General features: G+C 47.1%; 1 protein-coding gene across 1 annotated transcript; it reads left to right on the top strand.

The window, feature by feature from the left end:
• The first annotated feature begins 3,893 nt into the window (after positions 1-3,893).
• Positions 3,894-6,891, top strand: CIAO2B (cytosolic iron-sulfur assembly component 2B). The gene is made up of 5 exons (XM_040430598.1): positions 3,894-4,072; positions 4,456-4,535; positions 4,870-4,995; positions 5,339-5,384; positions 6,600-6,891. The coding sequence occupies exons 1-5, from the start codon at positions 3,946-3,948 to the stop codon at positions 6,695-6,697; spliced, it is 477 nt and encodes a 158-aa protein (XP_040286532.1). The 5' UTR covers positions 3,894-3,945; the 3' UTR covers positions 6,698-6,891.
• The last annotated feature ends 5,488 nt before the right edge of the window (positions 6,892-12,379 follow it).

Here is a 12,379-nt window from a genome sequence, read left to right as displayed (position 1 = left end):
GGGGGCACTAATGGGGGATATTATTCTTCCTGGGGGGCACTAATGGGGGATATTATTCTTCCTGGGGGCACTAATGGGGGATATTATTCTTCCTGGGGGCACTAATGGGGGATATTATTCTTCCTGGGGGGGGGCAATAATGGCGCATATTATTCTTCCTGGGTGGGGGGGGGGCACTAATGGGGGATATTATTCTTCCTGGGGGCACTAATGGAGGATATTATTCTTCCTGGGGGGGGGGCACTAATGGAGGATATTATTCTTCCTGGGGGCACTAATGGGGGATATTATTCTTCCTGGGGGGCACTAATGGGGGATATTATTCTTCCTGGGGGCACTAATGGGGAATATTATTCTTCCTGGGGGCACTAATGGGGGATATTATTCTTCCTGGGGGCACTAATGGGGGATATTATTCTTCCTGGGGGGGCAATAATGGGGGATATTATTCTTCCTGGGGGCACTAATGGGGGATATTATTCTTCCTGGGGGGGCAATAATGGGGGATATTATTCTTCCTGGGGGCACTAATGGGGGATATTATTCTTCCTGGGGGCACTAATGGGGGATATTATACTTCCTGGGGGGGCACTAATGGGGGTTATTATTCTTCCTGGGGGGGGCAGTAATGGGGGATATTATTCTTCCTGGGGGGGGCAATAATGGCGTATATTATTCTTCCTGGGGGGGGCAGTAATGGGGGATATTATTCTTCCTGGGGGGCACTAATGGAGGATATTATTCTTCCTGGGGGCACTAATTGGGAATATTATTCTTCCTGGGGAGGGGGGGCACTAATGGGGGATATTATTCTTCCTGGGGGGGGCACTAATGGGGGATATTATTTTTCCTGGGGGCACTAATGGGGGATATTATTCTTCCTGGGGGCACTAATGGGGGATATTATTCTTCCTGGGGGCACTAATGGAGGATATTATTCTTCCTGGGGGGGGGGGCACTAATGGAGGATATTATTCTTCCTGGGGGCACTAATGGGGGATATTATTCTTCCTGGGGGGCACTAATGGGGGATATTATTCTTCCTGGGGGCACTAATGGGGAATATTATTCTTCCTGGGGGCACTAATGGGGGATATTATTCTTCCTGGGGGCACTAATGGGGGATATTATTCTTCCTGGGGGGGCAATAATGGGGGATATTATTCTTCCTGGGGGCACTAATGGGGGATATTATTCTTCCTGGGGGGGCAATAATGGGGGATATTATTCTTCCTGGGGGCACTAATGGGGGATATTATTCTTCCTGGGGGCACTAATGGGGGATATTATACTTCCTGGGGGGGCACTAATGGGGGTTATTATTCTTCCTGGGGGGGGCAGTAATGGGGGATATTATTCTTCCTGGGGGGGGCAATAATGGCGTATATTATTCTTCCTGGGGGGGGCAGTAATGGGGGATATTATTCTTCCTGGGGGGCACTAATGGAGGATATTATTCTTCCTGGGGGCACTAATTGGGAATATTATTCTTCCTGGGGAGGGGGGGCACTAATGGGGGATATTATTCTTCCTGGGGGGGCACTAATGGGGGATATTATTTTTCCTGGGGGCACTAATGGGGGATATTATTCTTCCTGGGGGCACTAATGGGGGATATTATTCTTCCTGGGGGCACTAATGGGGGATATTATTCTTCCTGGGGGGGGGGGCACTAATGGGGGATATTATTCTTCCTGGGGGGTGGCACTAATGGGGGATATTATTCTTCCTGGGGGGCACTAATGGAGGATATTATTCTTCCTGGGGGCACTAATGGGGGATATTATTCTTCCTGGGGGGGGGGGCACTAATGGGGGATATTATTCTTCCTGGGGGGCACTAATGGAGGATATTATTCTTCCTGGAGGGCACTAATGGGGGATATTATTCTTCCTGGGGGCACTAATGGGGGATATTATTCTTCCTGGGGGGGGGGCACTAATGGGGGATATTATTCTTCCTGGGGGGCACTAATGGAGGATATTATTCTTCCTGGAGGGCACTAATGGGGGATATTATTCTTCCTGGGGGGGGGGCACTAATGGGGGATATTATTCTTCCTGGGGGGCACTAATGGAGGATATTATTCTTCCTGGGGGCACTAATGGGGGATATTATTCTTCCTGGGGGCACTAATGGGGGATATTATTCTTCCTGGGGGCACTAATGGGGGATATTATTCTTCCTGGGGGGGGGGCACTAATGGGGGATATTATTCTTCCTGGGGGGGGGCACTAATGGGGAATATTATTCTTCCTGGGGGGGGCACTAATGGGGGATATTATTCTTCCTGGGGGGCACTAATGGGGGATATAATTCTTCCTGGAGGGCACTAATGGGGGATATTATTCTTCCTGGGGGGCACTAATGGGGGATATTATTCTTCCTGGGGGGCACTAATGGGGGATATTATTCTTCCTGGGGGGGGGCACTAATGGGGGATATTATTCTTCCTGGGGGCACTAATGGGGGATATTATTCTTCCTGGGGGGGCACTAATGGGGGATATTATTCTTCCTGGGGGGGCACTAATGGGGGTTATTATTCTTCCTGGGGGGCACTAATGGGGGATATTATTCTTCCTGGGGGCACTAATGGGGCATTATTTTTAATGGGGGGCATTATTCTTCCTGGAGGCACTAATGGGGCATTATTCTTACAGGGGGGCACTAATGGGGGCATTAATATTATTGGGATCCCTCACCATCCCTGTTCTGACACTTATCGGGTCCTTGCTGGTTCTGCTTCTTGGTCCATACAGGAAATGCTTGCTTGTTCAGCCAGTCACTAGGAAGGAGAGACCAGCAGGGGCCATAGAGTACAGTCAGGTAAGCCTTGTTCTGCCCCTTTAATGTGATTTTTATATATATATATATTAGCCAGACTCCTTTTAAAGGGTTTTTGTCATGGTAAAAATCGTTATGTAGCTGACTGACGTTAGCGATGTGCCAATGTCAGCAGTACATAACAGTATGGTTGTTAACTTCCTGCCTGCCGCCGTTTTATAATATGCTAATCAGCCTCTAGGTGCTATGAGGGCGTTGCTGCAGCACCTAGAGGCGCGGTCTACTCGCCTTTCGGCACGCCCATGTCCACTTGATTGATGTCCTTCTTCTCTGCATCGTCCTCAGAATCCCGCGCCTGCGCCGTCCAGTTTAGTATTCGGCGCAGGGGCAGTGAGTAAAGGACGCTTGGCTGCTGCCAGGCAGGCCTGTGACGTAATCGGCGCAGGCGCAGTGAAGAAGCTGGCAGCAATCGATCGTCCTTCACCCACTGCCCCTGCGCCGAATACTAAACTGGACGGCGCAGGCGCGGGATTATGAGGACGATGCGGAGAAGGACATCAATCAAGTGGACATGGGCGTGTCCGAAAGGCGAGTAGACGGAGCCTCTAGGTGCTGCAGCAACGCCCTCATAGCACCTAGAGGCTCATTAGCATATTATAAAACGGCGGCAGGCAGGAAGTTAACAACCATACTGTTATGTACTGCTGACATTGGCACATCGCTAACGTCAGTCAGCTACATTACGATTTTTACCATGACAGAAACCCTTTAAGGCTTTTTTTTTTTGGTCAGTTTTCTAACAATTTGAAAAAAAAAAAAAACGTGGCAAGATGACTGAAACAAATCTAAAACATAAAAACTGAAATCGTTTCCAGACTAGAAATAAAAAAAAACAAAAAAACACTTGCCCTATTTTCTCCAGCAGTAATGATGGCTGAATTCTACTTCCGCCTCTGTACCTGGAGCATTAAAGGGGCGGAGCTTCCTAGCACACAGCGAGAGCGGCCATCCTATCCGAAGCGGTCTCACTCTGTCAACCAAAGGTAGCCCCTCCCATTTTCCCTCCACAAGTTCTGTAGTCCAATCACCAGGCGGGTTGCATGTCACATGACCAAAGCAGGTTTAGCAGCCGCGTTGGGTTGCACGGTGCGGCCAGAAGATGGTGGGCAGCAGTCCGCTGGAGAACGCGAACCCGCTCATCTACCAGCGCAGCGGGGAGCGGCAGGTGACGGCCCGGGACGAGGACGAGGAGCTGCACGACAAGATCGACGACAGGGAGATTTTTGATATCCTGACCGATCTATTGATCGTTTACGGTCGTTTAAAGGGGAAGTCCATCTTCAAATAACGTCCTGCTCTTATAGGATGTGACTGAGGATTCCCATTTGTGCGACTTCTTCGCCATGTACGCCAGTTAAAAAAAAGAAAAAGGGGTGGGTTACTAGGTCAGCTGACTGTCAGGCCACGCCCCTTTAAGCAACTAGTGCAAAAAACTTTCTAGTAACCTTTACATCCTTCACCAATGTCATCATCTCTACTTGCTGTCAATGAATGGGGAACCTAGAGGCTGCAAGCCCCTGTATAGACCCTATTCATCTCACAGCTGAGGGTTTGTTACAGTGTGGGGTGTCTGCGATATCACCTCTGAGGTTTCCTTAACCCTTTCTACATCTCATCCGCTCTATCAATGACCCGGAGCATCCGCTGAGCCTGGAGGAGCTGAACGTGGTGGAGGAGGTCCGGGTGAAGGTGCGCCATTCATCCTCATATGGGGGGGCATCGTCCTGTGTGTGCACCGCCGCTGCTGCGGTCTCTGGATCCAGATCTGCCTTCTACTCTAGTCACACCCAGAGCTGCAGTTCTAATTTCAGACCATGGCTGAGCTGGCTTTTGTCCAGACACTGCATGAATCGGCAGGGGGCAGCAGTCATAGGTGACCACCTGCAGCTTGAAAACCCCTATAGTGAATTGGACTTTTGAATGCAGCTTTGGATGGGACTGGAGTAGAAGCCCTGACGTAGCACAAAGTCGATGCAACGTAACTTTCCGTTTACGTGTTTTGAGGCGTTTCTTTGGGTTGCAGGTAAATGATGATGAGGGCGCGGTGTCCGTGGAGTTCACGCCCACAATCCCGCACTGCAGCATGGCCACCCTGATCGGGCTCTCCATTAAAGTCAAGCTCCTGCGCTCCCTGCCCGAGAGGTTTAAGGTGAGTGATTAATAATCCGTGGCCTCCATCAGCAGAAATTGGAGCAGTGTCCCTTTAATGCAGGGGCCACATTGCTAGGTAAAGCTCAGCACTCCCCTCTGGTGGCCGCACCTGGTACTGCAGCGGTGTTGGAGTTATGCCGGATCCCACTGATTAGCAGACATGGTGCGTTGAAAATTAGGAAAAATCTGTATCTGTGGTGCTTCACGCAACGGGCGATGCAAATGACAGCAGGCGCTGGATTCACAATGTAGCAGAGACGGCGTGATAGTATATTACATTTAAAGGGACCCTGCACAATTAACTGTCCTATGACTTTTTTTTAACTCTCTTGTGTGCACAGGTGGACGTTCACATAACGCCGGGTACACACGCCTCTGAACATGCAGGTGAGAATCATGGGGGTACATTATCCGGGTCCCTATGGGATGTGATTCTTGCTTAAATAGGAAGCAGAAGGGACCAATAAGAGGAAAGATAAGTCTGCTTACTGCCTTAAAGGCAATGTGCAAGGTACGAAAAACATGGCTGCATTCTTTAAAATGGTGCCACATCTGTCCACAGGTCGTGTGCGGTATTGCAAGCTTGGCTCTATTCACATCTGCAACCCGTGGACGGGAAGAAAGCGGCCATGTTTTACGGACCTTGTACAGCTCCTTTAAAGGGACACTACACCTAAAGCCAGCGGCGTAGACGGGAGCGGTTTATGCTCTTGCCTTCTCCGGTGGCGGGAGGAGATCGGGAAGCGACCTGCCGCTTCCTCTAATGGTCCCGCCAGTTACGTGACCGCCGGGTGTCTCAACGCAGGAGCAGAGCTCTGCCTGTGTGTAATGCCCCCCACAGGGGGCTATTTTCCCCTGTAACTGGGGATCCTGTGGATGCCCCAGTTACAGTGGAAACAGTGGGGGGGGGGGGAAGTTCAAAAAAAATCTGTGTCTTTTAATGACCCCCTGGGGGACCTATTATATGCCACAAATAAATTAAAATATAGGTAAAAAAATAATTAAAACCGTCACCATGTTATATATCAAAACGATTGTCACAAAATCGGGAACCCATTGCAATAATTAATTTTGGTGTTAGTTTTAATATTGAAGAAATAACAAGCCATAATATTTATATTTTTTTTAAAATAACTTTTTAATAAGAATTAGCGGTTTTCCCCCAAATTAAACCTAAATAAATCTCTCAAAAAACATGTTAAATAGTCCGAAGTGTCAAGTAAACATTGCTAAAATTATTTTGGTAGTCAAACAAATAAAAAAAAGTTAGGGTCACTAAACCACTATGTGCACAAAATCACGAAAAATTGCCTGGACATTTATTTATTTATTTATTTATTTATTGATTGATTGATTTTTAGGCCTGGTCATTAAAAGGTTAATCTGTACATGAACCCCCTGATTGTAAAGCACTGCGGCATATGTTGGCGCTATAGAAATAAAGATTATCTCAGGGGGGAGTACAGAGCTGACAGATGCCATGTTTCACCTGTCGGGGTTGTCGCTGCAGCTTTGGATGTGACTAGAGTATGAGACTTCAGCATCAGCGTGTGGTACGACTAGAATCCTAATTCTTGCCCATGTCCCGTTGTTTTCTTCCAGTAAATAAACAGCTGGCGGACAAGGAGCGGGTGGCGGCTGCCCTGGAGAATTCCCATTTGCTGGAAGTTGTGAACCAGTGCTTGTCCGCGAGGTCCTAGACTCCACCTTCCGGACACCATGACCAGACTGTTTACAAGAGCTCGCTGCTGTATTACGTGTTTAATATATTCTGTGTATATGTAGTCATTGCACTGTGTCCACACGCACAGGTTTTCTTTTTTAGTGACTGACCTTTTATTTGCAAAAAGTTGCTGGATCCATCATTGATTATGTAATAAATAAATAAGTTGAATCCAACATTTATTGCATTTATTCCATAATGCACCTTTTATAGGGGTCGTAGTTCTATTTTTCAGATACGGAGCACCAGTTCCCCCTCATGGACATAAAACGATGTGATAAAATATTGTCCACCTGCAGTCACCACCAGGGGGAGCTCACTACCTACAGAGCTATACAGCTCCCTTTGAAACAGAATAAATATATACACGGCAAGCTCCCTCTAGTGGTGGCTGCAGGTAGCCAGAATTATATCATGTCATGCATTTTCATAAGTGTACAGTCTTATCTGAAGATATTATAGTCTAAATATCAATGCTCATTGCCTTTAAGTGTAAAGACAGACTGACCCAAAGTCTAAAATCTCTCTATAGGAGTGAAATAGGCCGAGATGAGTTCATGATGAGTTCAGTTTGGGTAACATGTTTGTAACGGACGTAGAATGTATTATTATTGTGAGCAGATGTGGTGTATCTGTTAATACTATAATGGGTCCTACAGACAGGTATCTGTGAGAGAAAACCATTTGAATATCAATGTATTATTTTACTTCATTACAAAGTCATTAAGGAAGTCTGCCTTATAGGAAGCATTGGGTGTGTGACTGTCCCATTCATGTCTTCATAATTATATTCTATATATTCCTGTGTGGTATATTTACATTTCCAAAATATCTTAACCAAAATATACACTCGCCTAAAGAATTATTAGGAACACCTGTTCTATTTCTCATGAATGCAATTATCTAGTCAACCAATCACATGGCAGTTGCTTCGATGCATTTAGGGGGGTGGTCCTGGTCAAGACAATCTCCTGAACTCCAAACTGAATGTCAGAATGGGAAAGAAAGGTGATTTAAGCAATTTTGAGCGTGGCATGGTTGTTGGTGCCAGACGGGCCGGTCTGAGTATTTTACAATCTGCTCAGTTACTGGGATTTTCACGCACAACCATTTCTAGGGTTTACAAAGAATGGTGTGAAAAGGGAAAAACATCCAGTATGTGGCAGTCCTGTGGGCAAAAATGCCTTGTGGATGCTAGAGGTCAGAGGAGAATGGGCCGACTGATTCAAGCTGATAGAAGAGCAACGTTGGCTGAAATAACCACTCGTTACAACCGAGGTATGCAGCAAAGCATTTGTGAAGCCACAACACGCACAACCTTGAGGCGGATGGGCTACAACAGCAGAAGACCCCACCGGGTACCACTCATCTCCACTACAAATAGGAAAAAGAGGCTACAATTTGCACGAGCTCACCAAAATTGGACTGTTGAAGACTGGAAAAATGTTGTCTGGTCTGATGAGTCTCGATTTCTGTTGAGACATTCAAATGGTAGAGTCCGAATTTGGCGTAAACAGAATGAGAACATGTATCCATCCTCTGATGGCTACTTCCAGCAGGATAATGCACCATGTCACAAAGCTCGAATCATTTCACATTGGTTTCTTGAACATGACAATGAGTTCACTGTACTAAAATGGCCCCACAGTCACCAGATCTCAACCCAATAGAGCATCTTTGGGATGTGGTGGAACGGGAGCTTCGTGCCCTGGATGTGCATCCCTCAAATCTCCATCAACTGCAAGATGCTATCCTATCAATATGGGCCAACATTTCTAAAGAATGCTATCAGCACCTTGTGGAATCAATGCCACGTAGCATTAAGGCAGTTCTGAAGGCAAAAGTGGGTCCAACACCGTATTAGTATGGTGGTCCTAATAATTCTTTAAGTGAGTGTATATATATATAAAATCACAAATACTGCAGCAGCACAGTCAGACCACGTGCACTGGGTGCAATTCCTCACAGAGGCAGGCTTCTCCTCCACGATACGTACTCAACAAATGACGAGGCAGCACTTCCAGCTTTTGGTGACAGGGTGACGACCCCAAAACTTTATTCCCAGCTGGGAATAAAGTTTTGGGGTCGTCACCCTGTCACCAAAAGCTGGAAGTGATGCCTCGTCATTTGTTGAGTGTGTGTGTGTATGTATATAATACACTGCTCAAAAAAATAAAGGGAACTCCTAAACAACACAATGTAACTCCAAGTCAATCACACTTCTGTGAAATCAAACTGTCCACTTAGGAAGCAACACTGAGTGACAATCAATTTCACATGCTGTTGTGCAAATGGGATAGACAACAGGTGGAAATTATAGGCAATTAGTAAGACACCCCCAATAAAGGAGTGGTTCTGCAGGTGGTGACCACAGATCACTTCTCAGTTCCTATGCTTCCTGGGTGATGTTTTGGTCACTTTTGAATGCTGGCCGTGCTTTCACTCTAGTGGTAGCATGAGACGGAGTCTACAACCCACACAAGTGGCTCAGGTAGTGCAGCTTATCCAGGATCGCACATCAATGCGAGCTGTGGCAAGAAGGTTTGCTGTGTCTGTCAGGGTAGTGTCCAGAGCATGGAGGCGCTACCAGGAGACAGGCCAGTACATCAGGAGACGTGGAGGAGGCCGTAGGAGGGCAACAACCCAGCAGCAGGACCGCTACCTCCGCCTTTGTGCAAGGAGGAACAGGAGGAGCACTGCCAGAGCCCTGCAAAATGATCTCCAGCAGGCCACAAATGTGCATGTGTCTGCTCAAACGGTCAGAAACAGACTCCATGAGGGTGATATGAGGGCCCGACGTCCACAGGTGGGGGTTGTGCTTACAGCCCAACACCGTGCAGGACGTTTGGCATTTGCCAGAAAACACCAAGATTGGCAAATTCGCCACTGGCGCCCTGTGCTCTTCACAGATGAAAGCAGGTTCACACTGAGCACGTGACAGACGTGACAGAGTCTGGAGACGCCGTGGAGAACGTTCTGCTTCCTGCAACATCCTCCAGCATGACCGTTTTGGCATTGGGTCGGTAATGGTGTGGGGTGGCATTTCTTTGGAGGGTCGCACAGCCCTCCATGTGCTCGCCAGAGGTAGCCTGACTGCCATTAGGTACCGAGATGAGATCCTCAGACCCCTTGTGAGACCATATGCTGGTGCGGTTGGCCCTGGGTTCCTCCTAATGCAAGACAATGCTAGACCTCATGTGGCTGGAGTGTGTCAGCAGTTCCTGCAAGACGAAGGCATTGATGATATGGACTGGCCCGCCCGTTCCCCAGACCTGAATCCAATTGAGCACATCTAGGACATCATGTCTCGCTCTATCCACCAACGTCACGTTGCACCACAGACTGTCCAGGAGTTGGCAGATGCTTTAGTCCAGGTCTGGGAGGAAATCCCTCAGGAGACCGTCCGCCACCTCATCAGGAGCATGCACAGGCGTTTTAGGGAGGTCATACAGGCACGTGGAGGCCACACACACTACTGAGCCTCATTTTGACTTGTTTTAAGGACATTACATCAAAGTCGGATCAGCCTGTAGTGTGTTTTTCCACTTTAATTTTGAGGGTGACTCCAAATCCAGACCTCCATGGGTTAAAAAATTTGATTTCCATTATTTTTTTTTAGGTGATTTTGTTGTCAGCACATTCAACTATGTAAAGAACAAAGTATTTCAGAAGAATATTTAATTAATTAATTCAGATCTAGGATGTGTTATTTTTGTGTTCCCTTTATTTTTTTGAGCAGTGTATATATATATAATCATTTAGAATATATACACTGCTCAAAAAAATAAAGGGAACACAAAAATAACACATCCTAGATCTGAATTAATTAATTAAATATTCTTCTGAAATACTTTGTTCTTTACATAGTTGAATGTGCTGACAACAAAATCACACAAATTAAAAAATGGAAATCAAATTTTTTAACCCATGGAGGTCTGGATTTGGAGTCACCCTCAAAATTAAAGTGGAAAAACACACTACAGGCTGATCCGACTTTGATGTAATGTCCTTAAAACAAGTCAAAATGAGGCTCAGTAGTGTGTGTGGCCTCCACGTGCCTGTATGACCTCCCTACAACGCCTGTGCATGCTCCTGATGGGGTGGCGGACGGTCTCCTGAGGGATCTCCTCCCAGACCTGGACTAAAGCATCTGCCAACTCCTGGACAGTCTGTGGTGCAACGTGATGGTGGATAGAGCGAGACATGATGTCCCAGATGTGCTCAATTGGATTCAGGTCTGGGGAACGGGCGGGCCAGTCCATAGCATCAATACCTTCGTCTTGCAGGAACTGCTGACACACTCCAGCCACATGAGGTCTAGCATTGTTTTGCATTAGGAGGAACCCAGGGCCAACCGCACCAGCATATGGTCTCACAAGGGGTCTGAGGATCTCATCTCTGTACCTAATGGCAGTCAGGCTACCTCTGGCGAGCACATGGAGGGCTGTGCGGCCCTCCAAAGAAATGCCACCCCACACCATTACTGACCCAATGCCAAACCGGTCATGCTGGAGGATGTTGCAGGCAGCAGAACGTTCTCCACGGCGTCTCCAGACTCTGTCACGTCTGTCACATGTGCTCAGTGTGAACCTGCTTTCATCTGTGAAGAGCACAGGGCGCCAGTGGCGAATTTGCCAATCTTGGTGTTCTCTGGCAAATGCCAAACGTCCTGCACGGTGTTGGGCTGTAAGCACAACCCCCACCTGTGGACGTCGGGCCCTCATATCACCTCATGGAGTCTGTTTCTGACCGTTTGAGCAGACACATGCACATTTGTGGCCTGCTGGAGGTCATTTTGCAGGGCTCTGGCAGTGCTCCTCCTGTTCCTCCTTGCACAAAGACGGAGATAGCGGTCCTGCTGCTGGGTTGTTGCCCTCCTACGGCCTCCTCCATGTCTCCTGATGTACTGGCCTGTCTCCTGGTAGCGCCTCCATGCTCTGGACACTACGCTGACAGACACAGCAAACCTTCTTGCCACAGCTCGCATTGATGTGCCATCCTGGATAAGCTGCACTACCTGAGCCACTTGTGTGGGTTGTAGACTCCGTCTCATGCTACCACTAGAGTGAAAGCACCGCCAGCATTCAAAAGTGACCAAAACATCAGCCAGGAAGCATAGGAACTGAGAAGTGGTCTGTGGTTACCACCTGCAGAACCACTCCTTTATTGGGGGTGTCTTGCTAATTGCCTATAATTTCCACCTGTTGTCTATCCCATTTGCACAACAGCATGTGAAATTGATTGTCACTCAGTGTTGCTTCCTAAGTGGACAGTTTGATTTCACAGAAGTGTGACTGACTTGGAGTTACATTGTGTTGTTTAAGTGTTCCCTTTATTTTTTTGAGCAGTGTATTTTATGCCATGTGTATCTCACTGATTGGATATAACTTTTTAAGGTTTAGAAAGTATTGAAGTTATCTTCCTACTAATTGGATTTCATGAGGATAGCTAAATGTTATTAGTCGGCCATGTGGACAAGTTAAGTATATATACACAGATGCCAAGTAAAAGGTCCATTGTCCATTATCATGAATTTAAAAAGAGTAGAGGATAGTGACTCCAACATGTCTAGATTATGGATAAGTAAAATGTCAGGAAGAACCCCTTAATACTGATGCATATTGGAGAGGTTAAAAAGGTCATGTGAACGTATTATTAG

Source organism: Bufo bufo, chromosome 4 (genome assembly GCF_905171765.1).
Source record: "Bufo bufo chromosome 4, aBufBuf1.1, whole genome shotgun sequence".
NCBI classification, from domain to species: domain Eukaryota; kingdom Metazoa; phylum Chordata; class Amphibia; order Anura; family Bufonidae; genus Bufo; species Bufo bufo.
This window is presented reverse-complemented; position numbering and strand designations above follow the sequence as displayed.

Bases quoted from the DNA above. Each gene is read 5' to 3' on its own strand.
- CIAO2B (XM_040430598.1), top strand. From the start codon at position 3,946: ATGGTGGGCAGCAGTCCGCTGGAGAACGCGAACCCGCTCATCTACCAG. The intron at 4,073-4,455 runs ATATCCTGACCG...AACCCTTTCTAC, and splicing joins CGACGACAGGGAGATTTTTG to ATCTCATCCGCTCTATCAAT. The intron at 4,996-5,338 runs GTGAGTGATTAA...TTGTGTGCACAG, and splicing joins CCCTGCCCGAGAGGTTTAAG to GTGGACGTTCACATAACGCC.